The 17,326-nt window shown below is 44.8% G+C and overlaps 1 protein-coding gene across 1 annotated transcript in view; it reads left to right on the top strand.

Annotated features, from left to right (window-relative positions):
- Window positions 1-1,598: 1,598 nt before the first annotated feature.
- The window catches only part of LOC147700856 (uncharacterized), a 102,917-nt gene continuing 87,189 nt past the window's right edge, over window positions 1,599-17,326 (top strand). The window contains exon 1 of the mRNA XM_086929757.1: window positions 1,599-1,784. Within this exon, the coding sequence (XP_086785883.1) occupies window positions 1,761-1,784 (24 nt within the window). The 5' untranslated portion in view covers window positions 1,599-1,760. The remainder of the gene's footprint in view (window positions 1,785-17,326) is intronic.

Below are 17,326 nucleotides of genomic sequence, written 5' to 3'. Positions count from 1 at the left end.
AATTTTTAATTAAACCTTACTAATCTCAGATAATTGTCAAATTAATTATTGTGTAAGAAAATTGGTTATACTCTAATAGGATTTAATTGTGATTGTTTCCTCCCTCTTACCTCTCAAGCAGCTAAAAAGACCATCTGGCTGAGTTGGGATTTTTAGGTGGGCCCTAGCTCTCTTAACTTGAAACAAAATTGAAAGTATTTATTTTGTAACATTACTTTTCTTCCCCTCTTTGCTTTATTATTCAGGGTGTCGCTAACACAGCACGAGAACATATTTAAATGTGTTTTCAATTTATATTTGCTGTTTGAAGTATGTACCGATAAGGGCTAAAAATACAGTCTCTAGGTGATTTTGCTTTGTTTTGTACCAGCCAGGACATTAACATACCCAAGGCTTTAAGTGGGCTGGGGACAGTTCTAAAAAGCTGGTGCTGAGACAGGTTGATATAGGGCTCTGCATTTTTGCCCTCACCCTCAGGGTGAAAAATCAAATCTTAACTCAGCAGCAGTGCCACCCTTCTCCCCTGCCTTTGGTGTAACTTCAAAGAGATTCGTTATAGTTCTTTCACAGTCTCATCATGTCAGAACTGAGGCATTTTCAATATTATATACAACAAAGCCATAGCTATTGCTTATTTAGCTTATGCAACTAAGAACCATTGGCAAAGCCAATAGTCCTAGCTCCTTTCAGGTGTAATGTTACTTGTTTTATTATATATCTGGATGCAGTGAGAGAAGCAGCAAAATAATAGTCCGGCAACACCCTATACTAAACACAGATTTTTAGCTTACCGTTTAAAGCCAGGCCCTTAATTACATCGGCCAAGCCCCTTTGAGAGACACCTCCCCCCTCCCGCTTATTTGAGAGACATTCCCCCCCACTCCAGCTTTTTTATCCCACTTAAAGCCCTGACCACGCCTTTTTTTCCATTTTATTTATTAAAAAAGTTGTATATAGCACTAGCTTGACCCGTAGGTATCAGAGCGCTTTACATACACATTGTAAAAACAGAAGGAGTTTGCATTACATAGTAGGAAGCCAGGAAGGAAGCAAAACAGAGATAACAAATACAACATGAAAAATAAGTAAACAGTGCAGGGGATTGAGAGAAAACAAACGAAGGTGGTTGACACAGTCCGGTCACCAACTATCCTTGAATGTCCAGAGAGAGAGGAGTCAACCTGTTGTGCCTGTAGAAAAAAAGCCCCGTTGGCAAACCTAACGTTAGTAACCCTAAACAAATACCATACACATGACAACTGGCTTGCCACTGAGTCCTCTAATGGGATTGTCCTAAGGGTGGTGGTGAAATGCACTTTTTTATTAAATGTTGCATAGACTTTATCATGTGTTTGCATGAACTTTCAAGCCCTATATATTTTTGGGGGGTTAAAGTGAACTACACCATGCAGGGAATGTTTGGGGTTGGAGTGGGCGCGTCGACGCATGCGCACAACGTGTCGTCATTCATGTCGCGCGTGCCCCCACGATCACCCTTCCCTCCCGCCGAGCTGCAGAGCGTGCTCCGTCTGGAGCGCTGTCACTGCGCCTGCGCCGAAAAGCAGTGTACCCACCCAGCGCGCATGCGCACCGTCTCCGGGCCAGGTGGGGGCCGCTCAACTGCAGTATTGTTGGGATTTGTGCACCAGGAGGGGAAAGAGTGGGGAGTTGGGGCAGCGATCTGTTTGGGGGTCCCGAACCCGCACCCACGCCCTAGCTCCGGCTGCTTCCACCTGTGCACCCCATTAATTCATGCAGCAATGTCCCGCTGCTATTTGGATAAGGTGAGCCCTGCCCTGCCCCTGCATTCCATGGCCAGGGTGGGCTTTATTTACATTATGTGCACTAATTAATTGCAATCAATAATTGTATTTTGAAATTATCGAACTGATATTTTTACAATATTTGGACTCTCGTGCTGGCTCAAATAAAGTATTGTAGCCCTGGTACAGCCAGGTTTGGTAGCTCTTCATAATTATCATGCATTATTATTTTTGTGGTTTCGTGAAGGCATTTTGATAATCCCCATAATTTGTCACGCTCGTTGTATTGCAAATTCTTATAGTTTTATTGGATTTGAAAAGGACATGACGGTGCCAAGCGGTACAAAAATCTGCTCTTTATGATGTTAATGTTGGTGCATGTAGTGAGATCTGCTGGAACTGCCTTTTTGAGGTCTTGGAGAATGGATGAAAGTGATGATTCTGGAGTTTTTTTATATGATAAATGTTATTATCTAACTTTTCACTCACCACGGATGTTTTTTTGTTACGCTTTAAACAAATTACATTTAGCCAAGTCAATGGTAATTATATCACCAATTGTATTAACACCTTAGTAGTTAGTTTAATCTTTATTTCGGTTCTGTAGATCATAAAAGCACATGAAGGCATTATACACAAACAACTGCATTATCAAATATGAACTTCAGTTCAGTAAAATAATTGAAATAAAAAACATTTTTACCCATAAGAAATCAGTGCGTATTAATACCTTAGCAATTGCATGTTGCTCATTGCCACCTCTGCCCCGGATAAGAAAATATGAATGCATCAGTGCTCTCTATATATTCCATGTCGTTCTTAACCACTGTCTTTATTTTTATCCTTTGTACTGTAATAGTTTTAAAGTGTACTCCCAAATGAAAAAAAACATATATATATTGAATGCAAAGTACAGGGTGAATTACTGGTAAGTGACAGGTAGTTACTGAAGATCTGTTATAATTTCTCCACGTCATCATGTAAACCAACTGCAGGGCATGTATTAGGAACTATTAACTCCATGAAATCCTTGAGAGTGCCTAGAGGGATGATAAGTATTTAAAGATGTCATGAGCAACAAGTGGTACTCTTATCCAAATATGTGGTATCAGTTGGAAGGCCTAACAGTTTGGGTCAAAACTCTGATCTGCCAAAGTTTTTACAGCAGGTGCTTTAGTGCACCTAACACTTGGACAAAAATAGATTTTTTTTAAGGCGAAACATTTCTTAAAGCAAAAAGATTTGTACATCTCTTCCCTTTAGCACAAACTGGGTGACCTCCCCACCCCCTTCAAGGCTTCAGGGATGCCCGTGTTACAGACTGCAGCTGAACATGCTCTCTACCCAGGTTTGCTCCAGACAGGTCAGAGGGAACATTTACCTCTGCCCCAGGTGGTGTTCATTCAGCAAAACAGCCTTTTAATGCAAAATGCTACAAATGTGTTTTTAAGGAGTTTGTAGAAGTGCCAAGAAATAGAAATAACTCTGAACTCTGATTAAGTTAAAGGATATATTAGGAAGTCCAGAGTGTTATTTGTACTGGTGCGGAAGTTTGCTCCTGATATTTTTTACTATCCTTTCTTTCTGGCGGTGTCTTTAGATTTCCATCTAGTAATGGTTTTCGATCACTGGCTTCTTTGTAGAATTTTAAACCCTATGTTAATTTCATCAGGCATTGAGTTCTCAAATGATGATACTTTCAACAAGTGGAAATACTCAGGAGCATGAGATGACCAAGCGGTCTATGACAACGGAGAACTCCTGTTCCCAATAGAGACTTGCTTTTTAAAAAATAAATATTTTTATTGAATGTCGTCCGACCATGATAATGATACAGTTATGGAATCGTAAGGTACAAACTTAGAGTTACAAAAAGCGTACAGAGAGAAGATATAGTACATCTACATCTCAAAATAGAGACTTGCTTATATGAAAAAGAGGGTGAGGTCTAGTTTAACTGAGAGTATTACAAAGCGCAAACATGACCCAAGAGTGCCGGAACGCTGTACAGAATAAGGTAACATACAGATTACAGATCAGGCCTCGAAAAATCTACTCGCCCACTACTATGGCGGATCAGAATTAACAGGTCAAGCTTTTTTAGCACCTACTCGTCCATTCTAGGGAGTGAGCTTGAGCTGGAAGGAACAGGTGTTCTGTTCATTCAGAAAGTGAATGAGCAATAAAGATTCCTTTAAATCTTATTTTTTTACTAGACTCATTTGCTGTCTGTTCAAGGACAGAGATCAAATGTTAGTTTGTCTTTTTTACAAATTCTTTCTTATCTTAACCTGGAAAATGGTGTTTGCTTTTCTTTCTCTTATTACAGTTGGAGGTTTTTGTCAAGTGAGCCTTCTGACCATCATTGTGAAACAAAATGCTGTAAAATGTCAGTTTGTTTCTAACACAGAACATTTAAACAGCTTGTAAATGAATAGTACACATATTAAAAATATATCAGGAATTATGAAAGTACATTTTATTTTTGGTAATTCAGAAGTGTGATGCGAACAAAGATTTGAATAGAAGCAAAACAATCAGAACACTAGTTGGTGATGTGCATATGACAAATATTTGCAGAAACTCAATTTTCAAACGGTATACACTATAGTTTGATCAGTATAACTACATGTCAGTGGGAAATGTTGTGGCCATTTCTATGGAAAATCTGCTGATAGCAAATAAGGGTGGGACCATTTATTCAACTGATTCAAATTAGCTTTAATTGATAGCAAGTATCATAAAAGCATGCCTCAGTCGTATAAAAATATATATTTACAATTTCATATAGTTAAAACATTTAAAACTTTGCTATACAAACCACTCTAAAATTAAACATCTTTTCCTATTCGCTAATCTGACATTGGAATTAAAAATGTGTATGATTGCTAGTACATATAGCTTGCGCTCATCAATTGATCATCAATACTTTACAAATCAATCCTGTATTTAAACTTACTCTGCTAGCCCTAAGTTAGGTGTTACTTATTTAAACTTTCTTTCTTATTTTGTGCTTTTGTACGGACAATCCAGGCACAGCCCAGATACTTGGCAACACCACATACAAACAAAGACCTAGATGAGTCCTTTCTCAGGATAGGTAGAGCAACAAGATGGTTTCTAGTGCCCAGTTGAATACATATAGGTTTAAGCCATTTGGTCCTAGCCTGTTTGTAAGCTGGGCAGGCAAAAAATAAATGGGCTACAGTTTCTTGCTGGGCGTCACTGCAAGGGCAGTTAGCTGAAGTACGTTTTAATGGATCCCATTTGGCCAGTGTAGTGTTTAGCACTAGAGACCCAAATCCAAACTGCATGTACAATGCCCCGTCTCTAGGTATCCTGATAAGATCTAAGTATAATTCAAAGGATCCAACCAGTTTGTGCTGCAGGAACTCATCTGTTGATCTCCCAAGGTTTGGGTTGTATAAATCCTGTTGGTTGACCCAGTTCCAATAGATCTTTTTCATCTCGGTCTTGGTCGGAGGGACCTGATTAGCCCAGGATTCATCTAAACTCAATTTGGTCAGCATGTCCCTTAAATCCCTAAGCCATTTGACACTTTTGTTGGTATCCAAGGTGATGAGCTCGGAGAGACCAGTTGCGTAATTATGAAGTTCTGGGGTGCGCCTTAATCTTACCCAGTATAAAAGGGGACGAAGTCTGGCCACATCACTAAAAGGGCGTCTGCCCATGTAAAAAAATAAAGGCTTAAGTGGTGTGCTAATGGGGAGGGATACCAGATCTCTAAAAAATGTATTCTCTGTAATTCCAATCTCTTACGTGCATACATTTTTCCCTGCATAACTCAGTGTACCATGAATTGGAACTTTTTGTTTGTCTCTTATTGCGGCCATTGCATGGTCCTCCGAGAAAGTGGGCACCAATCTGGCCAATTGTTTCTTGATATATGATAGGGATTGTCTCCCACCCCTGCGCTTTGACAGAAGCTGCCTCAAGTTCGACTATCTTTGACACTAAGATTGCGGAAATTTTCTTAAGTTTTAGATTCTCCCCTGCAACCTTTGACCACCTTAGGCGCCTACCACAATTTGAGAGAATTAACTCCTTAGTAAAAAGGGGGGGAGTTCTACCATTCGCAGCTCTAAGGTCATGTTCTAATGTTAATGCATTTACTTGGATTATGATCTAGGACCATCTTTTTACTGGGGACAAGGCTAGGGGGGGCACTGCCCATTTGCTATCCTCATCCATAGTCCCTAGAAGATCTTCACTGCTTACTGGCTCATATGTACAATTAAAATCACCAGCCACAATGACTTTAGCAGAAGGTGGGCACTTATTTAATTGTTCTTCTAGCTGTGTTAGAATAGTCGAGGACATGCCGTTCGCTGTCCCTCTTATATAAATGTTAAAAAGCTCCAGTATATCTCCTCCCTTCGGGCCTTTTATTGTTAGCCACATAATATCAGAAGATTTGGTGTCGTGTAGGAGGACTGTCCAGCCCAGGTCTAATCTGATCCATGCAATTAGTCCTCCTGATGGCCGGCCCTTTCCCGTGGATACTGCCGAGACATAAAATGTACTATATCCAGATTTGTACAAAGGAGTTACACTCCAGGCCTCCTGGAAAAAGCACATGTCAAATGTTCCGACAAACTTATTCCACAAGGGTACTGACAAATTTTTCTTTAGACCACCTATATTCCAGGAGAGGATTTTTAGATGGGTTTGGTCTTCAGGAATTAAACTTGATGTTTCATTGTATATAACATTTTCTGATGGAATGGTGACAGGAAGCATTAAGGGTTGCTCGTGATTAGTCGGAACAGTGAAGCTGCCACGGATATAATTATGGCTCCCCTTCTCTTCTTTAGAGGGTTTTAGGTAAAGTCAATCATTTACATTCAAGCTTGACCCAGTCCCTATAGTTCCTAAAGCAGAATCCTTCCCCCCACCACTTACATTTACAAAAGGAGAGCGCCTTAGTTGTATATGAGACGAATCTGGGGAAGATGTTCGGAACTCTAATGAAATGAGATTTTCGGTCAAGCTGGAATTAGCCAGTGTCAGTTCGATGTTATCTAATGATGAATTAGGGATTGTACTTCTTCTTGCTCTAATTATATCCTCCCTAATAATGGAGTGTTGAATGAACTGTTGCAGTGAGCTCTCTGATCTTACTTTTCATCTGTTCAATCTCTCCTTTGAGTGCCATCATAACTGCTTCTAAGTCCCCATTAGAATGGTTACATGGGCAGCTTTGTAACACCTTAGGTGAGTCAAGCAGTGGTGATATTCGTATTTAATGAGAATGGTCACTTAGCGTGGCAAAGGGAGCATTTCTATTCGAGCATTGGGCAGAAGAGCCCATCTGGTTTGACATCCTATTTTCTTCATAAACGACCATAGGATCAAGCTCAGGCGGGATCACTTCCGGCTGACTCGAACTCACAGCCTCTTTTTTTTTTCCGAGTTACTTTATTAAAAATTGATGGAATTACTGCTTTCTTAGAGGGGGCTGCAGGGCTCATAGTGGAGGGTTCTTCCTCAAAATTGGTAGTCTCCTCAACTAAAATATCTTCACATTCCTGTATCAAATTATCTATCCTGACCCTCACACAATTAGCAGTGGCGTTTTTTGGTTTTTGGGTGTTTCCTCGGCCTCTTTCTCTTCCTTGGTTCTGTTGGTGGCCCATTGCTTCCCCCAACAGCCTCCATTACTTTCCCTTTTCCCGTTGTTCGATTTATGGGAACCCTTTTAAATGCCTATCTAAGGCTCTGCAAAAAAACAAGAGGGGGGAGGTAGAGCAAATGGGAAATGGATTCTTGCTCCACAGAGATACTTTAATAAACAAAGAGAATCCAACCCGCAGGTAGGGTGAAGTGTTCAACATGTGTTGGAGCACTTAGTGTTTTGTAAAATACCCCTCACACACCAACAGGCCCCTTGGTGTCATGCTTCATCATCGGGGTCTTCGCACCCCTCTAACGGGATGCGGCGTGCTGCGACCTACGACTACGTGGGAGCACTTCTAGTTAAAGACTATATGTGGTGCATGTGTATTGGGTGTATTTACAAGTGAGTGGTGGGACGTGGTGAAGATTTAAAAAGTACCTGGCACATGAGTATACTGCAAAAATGTATTCTTAAAAATCTGGCTGGTACTATTAAAAAAGGTGTAGTGTGAGGTCAGATCTGTTGTATTAATGAACAGGACCTCTGGTGTGCGTCAACATGTTTCGGAGGCAAAGCTCCTTCTTCAGGACGGGGGCACAACTTCCCCACCTTACTCACGTATTTCTAGATAATATAAAAATGTATTATAAAAAAGTGAAATCTACGGCTAAAATGTGCCTTCAGCGGTCTGCTACAAGCTCAATGACCTGTAGAAAGACAAAAAGAAACAACAACTAATGGTTACCCATGTACCGGGTAGTTCAAGCAGGTGCAGTCACCTGGAACCTCACCATATGCTTTTAATAAGCCCTGTGAAAGAAAAGACACTAACATAACATACAACATAGAAACACAAATACTAGGAAGTACTGGCAATAGTTGTCATACTTATGAAGCTTGCTTGCTTGCTTCATGAGCAATAGGAACGTCTGGGGTGTTGCTATTTTTGCAATAGGATCGGACATACTAATCTCCGCCTTATCCCCACACGCTGCTCCGCTGAAGTGAGGTGGTCACAGAGTTATCGCTATTTATACCCTGTATTTAATTGAGCGGAAATGTGACATGGCCAAACATGGGTGTTCCGATGTCAATAGGTTAATTGCATGCCCTTGTTTGGCAAATCCAATCATTAGCCATACATCTTGCGGCTTGATGTGTCAGAAGGGGCTTGTGATCGATGAGCGTCGCTACACTCGAGTGGTGGTTTGCGCGCATGCGCGAGTATTTGGTAGTAGTCCTTTGCGCATGCGTATTGTGGCCAGGAGTTTATTCTGTGGCGGTGTTCTTTATCATTTGGCAGTAGTCCTTCGCGCATGCGTCCTGGCGCCAGGTAATTGTTCAGTGGCGATGTGTTTTATCATAGCGATGTTGCCAGGCGTATTAGAAAAACAAACAACTCCCACATCCATGATAAGAATGTTGCCATAGGTCATTGTTTGAGCGGTGCAGGGGATTACTGTTATTAAAAATCGATCAGTGAGAATCATTTATTTATATATATATATATATATATATATATAAATTCCTGAGACAGGCTTAAGTTTTTAGAGGCGGTATTTAGTGGGATAGTTGTCCCCAAGGCACCTCATCATTCAACCCTGTTAGCTGGGTGCCAAGGCGGAATACCCTTCTTTGTTCTTTCTGAAAAAGACCGTCCTCTGAAGGTAGTTGCTCAATGATCGTCCATTTTAGGTCATTAACACAATGTTGTGCCGTAAGGTAATGTGTAGCCATTTTTGTGGTGCTTTTCTTGCAGCGCAAGTTGCTTTTGTGCTCATTCATTCGTATTTTCACTGCCCTTGTGGTCATGCCCACGTATTCAAGATTGCAGGGGCAGGTGATAAGGTAGACCACGTTTTTAGAATTACAATTTGTCATTCTCCTTTGTTCCCAGGTTGAGCCGTTGCGGAAAGTTAGTCTTGTGCTCTTTTGTGTGAGATGGCAACTGCTACAGTTCCCGCAAGGGAAATGGCCTTGTACTCCTATGGATGGTTGTATGGCCATAGATGTCGGTTTTGGTCTTGTATGGACCAACATATCTCTGATATTTCGTCCTCTGCGGTGAGCGAACATTGGTTTTTCCAAATTCAAATTCTCACATGTCAGTATACCCCAATGTTTATTGACGATCTTGGAGACTTCGTTGGACATGGTGTTATAAGTCGTCGCACAGATTGGTCGTTTGACTTCACTCGATTCTTTTTGTCGCTCTTCCAGTAGTGCCTCTCTGTTGTTGTTTTTTGCTCTTTTCATCGCTTTATCAATGATTTTTATCGGGTATTCTCGTAGTTTCAATTTCTCTATCTAAGGCTCTGTTCACTAAGAATAAAGTATCAAAGTTGCTACAGCAAAAATACAAAGCTAGCAACTCAAATCAAATATGGGGGGGCAACAAGGATACTTAGCAAATAGTCAATACCTTACAGTCAGTGCTCCAGGGCAGATGAAAGAGACCAGGGCCTGCCCTGCTTCTTCCTGGCTCGGAGGGGCTCTGACGAGCCCGCCCTTGGCCCGGGCTTCGCTCGCTCACGTCCCACGCTGCGGGAGACCAGCGCTGCCTTTGTGGGCCTTCGGCGCCCTCTGCTGACACGCACAACCAGCGACCAGCAGGGCACCCTGAGAGCAGTAGTCCTGGTGGCGTCCGGCTCCCCTCTCAATGATGGCAACGGCGGGGGTCTAGCAAGCAAGGCAGGGGACAGTAGATGAAGCCGTTTCCCTCACGGCAATGACGAGCTGGCTTGATGAGTCCCGCGCTGCGGGAGAGCAATGCTGCCTTTGTGGGCCTTCGGCGCCCTCTGCTGAGGCGCACAACCATCGACCAGCAGGGCACCCTGGGAGAAGTAGTTCTGGTGGCGTCCGGCTCCCCTCTCGATGATGGCAACGGAGGGGGTCTAGCAAGCAAGGCAGGGGACAGTAGATGAAGCCGTTTCCCTCATGGCAATGACAAGCTGTCTTGATGAGTCCCGCGCTGCGGGAGAGCAACGCTGCCTTTGTGGACCTTCGGCACCCACTGCTGACGCGCACAACCAGCGACCAGCAGGGAGCCCTGGGAGCAGTAGTCCTGGTGGTGTCCGGATCCCCTCTCGATGATAGTAACGGCGGGGGTCTAGCAAGCAAGGCAGGGGACAGTAGATGAAGCCAGTTCCCTCACGGCAATGACGAGCTGGCTTGATGAGTCCCGTGCTGCGGGATAGCAACGCTGTCTTTGTGGGCCTCCGGCGCCCTCTGCTGACGCGCACAACCAGCGACCAGCAGGGCACCCTGAGAGCAGTAGTCCTGGTGGCGTCCGGCTCCCCTCTCAATGATGGCAACGGCGGGGGTCGAGCAAGCAAGGCAGGGGACACTAGATGAAGCCGTTTCCCTCACTACGATGACGAGCTGGCTTGATGAGTCCCGCGCTGCGGGAGAGCAATGCTGCCTTTGTGGGCCTTCGGCGCCCTCTGCTGACGCGCACAACCATCGACCAGCAGGGCACCCTGGGAGAAGTAGTTCTGGTGGCGTCCGGCTCCCCTCTCGATGATGGCAACGGAGGGGGTCTAGCAAGCAAGGCAGGGGACAGTAGATGAAGCCGTTTCCCTCATGGCAATGACAAGCTGTCTTGATGAGTCCCGCGCTGCGGGAGAGCAACGCTGCCTTTGTGGACCTTCGGCACCCACTGCTGACGCGCACAACCAGCGACCAGCAGGGCGCCCTGGGAGCAGTAGTCCTGGTGGTGTCCGGCTCCCCTCTCGATGATAGTAACGGCGGGGGTCTAGCAAGCAAGGCAGGGGACAGTAGATGAAGCCAGTTCCCTCACGGCAATGACGAGCTGGCTTGATGAGTCCCGTGCTGCGGGATAGCAACGCTGCCTTTGTGGGCCTCCGGCGCCCTCTGCTGACGCGCACAACTAGCGACCAGCAGGGCACCCTGGGAGCAGTAGTCCTGGTGGCGTCCGGCTCCCCTCTCGATGATGGCAACGGCGGGGGTCTAGCAAGCAAGGCAGGGGATAGTAGATGAAGCCGTTTCCCTCACGGCAATGACGAGCTGGCTTGATGGGGACCATTTGATGCTTCAGGTGTGTATTTATTAAATGTGATACTTTTTAAGCAAGACTTGAGAAACATTCCTGCCCCCGCCCTGATGACAATGCGGTTTAGTGAACTAAGAGGCAAGTCAACATCGTGTGTATCTTATATGTGGCTAGATTTGTATTATATATGGTGCAAAAGTTTAGTGTTTTAAATCAACAAAAGTGTTTTCTACAGCAGACATACTGAACTCGCATATTTGAAGGTGCTCACATATGTGGTAATATAGAAAAGCGCAGCTCAGTGAATAAAAAAAAAATGTGCCCAGGATCACATGATTTCAAAGCAGTCTATGGGTCAAGAGCATTATATTTACGTCAAGTAGAATATTTAAGTCACTATACCTGCAGGTCTAGAAACATTTTAATGATTTTTCGAGGTCTGCAGAGTAACAAAATATTTACTGTTAACTTGCCGTTTGAGAATGCTGGTTGCAATGTATGCAAAAAAGTTACAGGGTAGGTAACAGATTAATCAATTTTTTTTACAGTATATAACGATATATAATCAAGTAAGTAACAGTGTAGCCCGAAATGTAAAGGCGATGCAACAGTTACATAGGAAGCGTCTAATCAGTCTATCTTTGGCTAGAGTTAGTATGGCTGATTAGGCCAAGCTTTACAATATAAACAGGCAGGTAACAATATAGGCAGAGATTCAGAGGTAATGTTACATTAGCGTCTGAAGCCTCCCAGCAGTTAACTGTGGTAGGTTTCAAGTAGCATTGAACTAGGTATAGATATACCCGTCCATCGCAAGATCCAATCCATCACAGCAATAAGTATGTTTTAAAAAGAAGTTATTTCACTCTCTTCTTGAAAGTCAGAGAGGAGCCGTTTGTGTAGATCACTGGTGGTAAGGAGTTCCATATCCTGAGTGCACACAAGCCCGAGCTTCTCAGTGTGAAGCTTCCACCAAATAAGATTAGTTTAAATGGTAAATCTTTAGAGGTTCAGTGGCGTACAGCTTTGTGTGCGATACAAGCTATCTTTAAAATGCATTGTGCTTTGATAGGTAGTAACTTTAGAGCGATCATTAAGGGAGTGATGTGCTCATAGCGCCTTATTCCGATTACTAGTCTTCAAGCTGAGCTGAGCAAAGCCCTTACTCGTGCTAGTTGAGATCTGGGTGTGTCGGTATATTATTATTATTATTATTATTAATGAATTTTATATAGCGCCCGGTTACCCTTGGGCATCCCCGCGCTGATCCAAAGGAAGACACTGCCACTGAAACACAAGAACTAGACAGTAAATAAATGGGTTTTTAAAAGCTTACGGAAGCGAAGAAGACTCGTTTCCGAGCGTAAGTACAAAGGCAAAGAATTCCATAGCATGGCCACATTCACAGAGAATCTTCTACCCCCAGTTCTTGCCTTCTTCACCCTCGCAACCTGCAGCAGACATTGATGGTCTGAGCGAAGGGAACGAGAGGCCTTATACGGCTGAACCATGTCCCCCAAAATGGGTGGACCTTTCCCCTGCAGGATTTTGTGGGCCACACAGAGTGACTTAAATTTCACCCTGTCTCTGACAGGGAGCCAGTGTAGGGCCTTCAATGCAGGGCGAGCCGAATGACGCTTAGGAAGGCCCATCAGGAGCCTGGCGGCCGCGTTCTGCACCTGTTGCAGTTTGTTCAAGGTAGATTCTGGAGCACCCAAGAACAACGCGTTGCTGAAGTCCAACCGCGAGATGATAAGCCCCTGAATGAGCAACCTCCTGGAAACCTCTGGAAGAAGGGGTAGGATCTTCCGGGCAGATCGAAGCAGGCCAAAGCACACGCCAGCAGTCTTCTTGGCATGTGTTTTAAAAGAAAGGTCCTGCTCGAGCCAGACCCCCAGGCTCTTGATCTCCTGCTTGGGGATAGGTGCTGGACCCAGACAAATGGGCCAGCTGCTGGGAGAAAGAGATGACAAAGAGTTCCCCAGCAGCATCAGTTCCGTTTTGGAGCCGTTCAGCTTGAGGGCTGAGCTGCACATCCACTTGAAGATCTTATCCAGGCACGTGTGCAGCCGGTCGGGATAGAAAGCCGACTGGGAAAGGCCTACCACCAACTGGGTATCATCAGCATAGCTGATTATCTTGATACCCAAAGGCAGTACAACACTCTCCAGGGGGGCCATATAAACGTTGAAAAGGGTAGGGCTCAACGATGAGCCCTGTGGCACACCACACTGGAGAGGTAACGAAGATGATTTCTCGTGGCCTTCCCACACCTCAAACCACCGGCCTTCCAAGAAGGAAGCAAACCACTTAAGGGCCAGCCCAGAGACCCCCACCCCTGACAGCCGATGGAGAAGCACTTGATGGTCTACAGTATCAAATGCAGCACTAAGGTCCAGGAGGATCACTGCCACCGATCCCCCTGAATCCAAAATGCTTCTCGCGTTCTCCACGACTGCCAGTAGGGCGGTATCGGTCCCCTGACCAGGACGAAAGCCTGTCTGGGAGTCGCCCAACAGGGAATTGGCCTCCAAGAAGCCCGATAGGCGGCTATTCACCAGTTTCTCCGCCACCTTGCTGATGCCGGGGAGCAGGGATATAGGCCTAAAGTTGGAGAGATCTGCTGGGTCCAGATTAGGCTTCTTTAAAAGAGCCTTGACTACCACTCCTTTCCAACCAGGGGGTACCACACCCTGGGAAAGAGACAGGTTGATGAGATCTGTCACTGGGCCGCCGATGGTGTGGGCTACCTGCTTCAGGTATTTCATAGGAGCAGGATCTTTTGGAGAACCACTTTTCATAGTTGACATAATTGTCAAAACTTCCTCCACCGTGACAGGGCCAAAAGAGACCAACTCTGCAGTTCGCACACTAGGCTGAGGGCTCGTAGTGCAACCAGAGGAAACATCCTCGGATGACTGAGGGAGAGATGCCAAGATGTTATCAATTTTAGTTTTAAAAAAGGTGGCCAGTTCTGAACACTTCTCCCGAGGGTCCTCATGATTGACCGGGGGTTCGGGGATTTTCAGGAGTTCTTTAATAACTCTGAACGATTCTTTCGAGGAGTTGGCCGCCATGCCTATTCTCTCCTCAAAGAATCCAGATTTTGCTACCCGAATAGCAGACTTGTAGGTACTTAGAGCCGCCCGATAATCTTTGCGGCTCGTTTCGCTCCAGTCTTTCCTCCAGGTCCGCTCAAACCTCTTGCAGCCTTTCCTCAATGCCCTTAGCTCAGAAGTATACCAAGGCGCCGATCCTACTCTCTTCCCTCTAGCAAGTTGTTTCTTTTTGGGGAGGAGAGCGTCCAGCGAGCTAGTGAGCCAGGAATTTAGCTTCTCATCTGCGACCAGCAGATTGGACCCTAACGGGGGCCGAGATGCCTCCAGGTGAGCCGCCCAACTATCCACTGGGAGTCTAGACCACGCTCTTTCTACGGTGTGTACTCTGGGGGCCGGCGCAGCTGAGATGTCAAACTGCCACCGTGCAGACACCATGAAATGGTCTGTCCAGGGCAGGGCCAGCGCAGGACCCGACTTCAAGTTGTCCGAGTTGGAGAATATAGGGTCTAGCAGGTGGCCCTTCACATGAGTAGCACCCGAGTTAGCCAGATTGATCCCATATGCTTTGAGATCGCCTAGCAGATCAGTTCCCAGGATGTTAGAGGGATCCTCAAGGTGGATATTAAAATCGCCAAGCGCAACAAAGTTTCTTGTGGAGGAAGCGAGAAGTGCGATAGTTTCCAAAAGGGAGTTAGAAAAATTACCCATCGTGCCGGGTGGACGGTAAATCAACAGTCCCTTCAGAGATGAAGTAGGGGATATGCGGACAGAAAACTGACAGCTCTCACAGTCGCTCACCCCCCCATCCTGAGCCTTGCAAACAAGCGAGTCCCTATAAAGGATGGCAATTCCTCCTCCCCTCCCCACAGGTCTATCAAGATGAAAGATTAGAAAGCCAGGTATACACTGCTTTACCCTAATACAGTCTTGCGATTATGAGGGCTTGCCCCACATTTCAGAACTCGGGGAACAGAATGAATGACTTTTCCTAAGTTGAGCTGGGTGATCATGTTTAGGTGTTTGTCAAGGGAGTTTCCATGAGATCGCAAGCAATTGATGGTAAAGGATTACATCCAGGGCTTTAAGTGAAATGAAAAAAATGGGGAATGGGGTCTCTCAAAGGGGCGCGGCCAATTTAATTAAGGGCGTGGCTTAAAACACATAAAATAAAAATCTGTGCTTCGCATAGTGTGCCTCCCGACTCGTATTTTGCTGTTTCTGTCATTGTATCCAGATATATGATACAACAAGTAACATCATACCTACAACAAGTCAGGACAGTTGGCTTTGTCAATGGTTGTTAGTTGCATAAGATAAATAAACAGCAACTATGTCATGTATATAATATTGAAAAGCTTTTACTGAAATCCCTGGTGACACCACGACAATGTTGCTGCTCCTGAGTTTCAAAAAGAGAAGGGCAATCCAGAGAGAAAATGACTCTCTTTGAAGGATTTCCCTTCTCCGACAACGCTCACCTGGCATGACGTCATGCTGTAACTTCTCCACTAGTGATAGGTGAAGAGTATGAGCAGCGTACACTATCGATTAGTGAGCAGTGTGAGCATGTGTACATGGATGTACCTTCTGTCACTGCAGTCTCGAAAAAACTAAACCACATGTGCCAGGGCAGGACACAGAGCCCGATAGCGACCCGTTTCGAGCCCCCCTTTAAAAACCTGCCGGTGTTCAGCACCGGTGAGACCGGGCCCACTCGTAGCCCTGATTACCTCCTTTAGAGAGGATATTTTTAGCTACTGTTGTTTGTCGTTTGCTTAAAGCTGACACTGTCATTTTGCTTAGGGGACAATTAAAGTTAGAAGTTCCATGTATAAGTTAAAGAGAAGCGGGGCTAGGATGAAGCCTCGGAGCACTCCTTGGCTGACATGGGTTGGATTAGATATGAAGTCCTTTAATTTTCAGGGAGGCGATTGTTGAGGGAGGAGGAGAACCATTTAAGGACTTGTCCTCCTCAGATCTATTCGAGAATTTAAGGTTTTTAGTAGAATGTTGTGGTTAACAGTGTCAAAGTTCAAGGAGAGATCAAGGAGTACAAGAAGACAGGATTCTCCTTTGTCCAGGATTGCAGGGGCATCATCCATGATGCTGAATATGGCCGTCTCCAGGCTGCAGCCACCTCTGAAGCCCAAAGCTAGAGTAGTAACTTTGTTCATGCATCGCTCGCAACCTGAGTTTTGCCATTTTGTAGTACTGTGAGTAACAGATATCTCTGTTGTCCAGTGCATAACATTTTTTTTTATTTTGTAAGATTAAAATTGCAGAGATTTCAGGATTTGAAGCTGTGACCTGGTTTTCTATCCATCTCCACTGAGAGCCCTTAAGTAACAGAGGTATTTCAACGCTCTGTGCTCACTGTCTGGTCTCATTAAGGGACCCCATGATGTGGAGTGTTATTGCTGCTCTCCCAGAGTTAGCTATCCTGGGGGTGCTTATAACTTTGGGCATATGGAGTTAAAAGGGATTCAGGGTTGAACCCTGAGGCTTCCCCAAACAATGAGCATTTCAGGGGGAATTGCTGATTCCTCATTCTCCCTCCCAGTGTCCTATGGGACATTTAGGCTCCTTTTAGCCACGTTGTTTAGATGGGAATCCTATTTGAACAAATACTGAGTGGTGGTTTTAATAATTGTTTACTGTTCTTAAGCATGCTATTGTTTTGTTTAACCCAATAATACACTTCTTCACCTATGCACTACTTACATAGTGCCAAAAAAGAGCCGGCAACACCAGAAAAGGGGGTAAGTAATTGCATGTGAGGAATGGGTGTTTAAGTGTGAAAGTTGCATTGATGCCAGTTGTGCCTAATTTTTAAGGCCCACTAACTTGGTCGGGT

The sequence above is a fragment of the Lissotriton vulgaris genome, chromosome 7, assembly GCF_964263255.1.
Source record: "Lissotriton vulgaris chromosome 7, aLisVul1.2, whole genome shotgun sequence".
Classification (NCBI taxonomy): Eukaryota; Metazoa; Chordata; class Amphibia; order Caudata; family Salamandridae; genus Lissotriton; species Lissotriton vulgaris.
The sequence above is the reverse complement of the archived record's forward strand: the minus strand, read 5'-3'. Positions and strand labels throughout refer to the sequence as shown.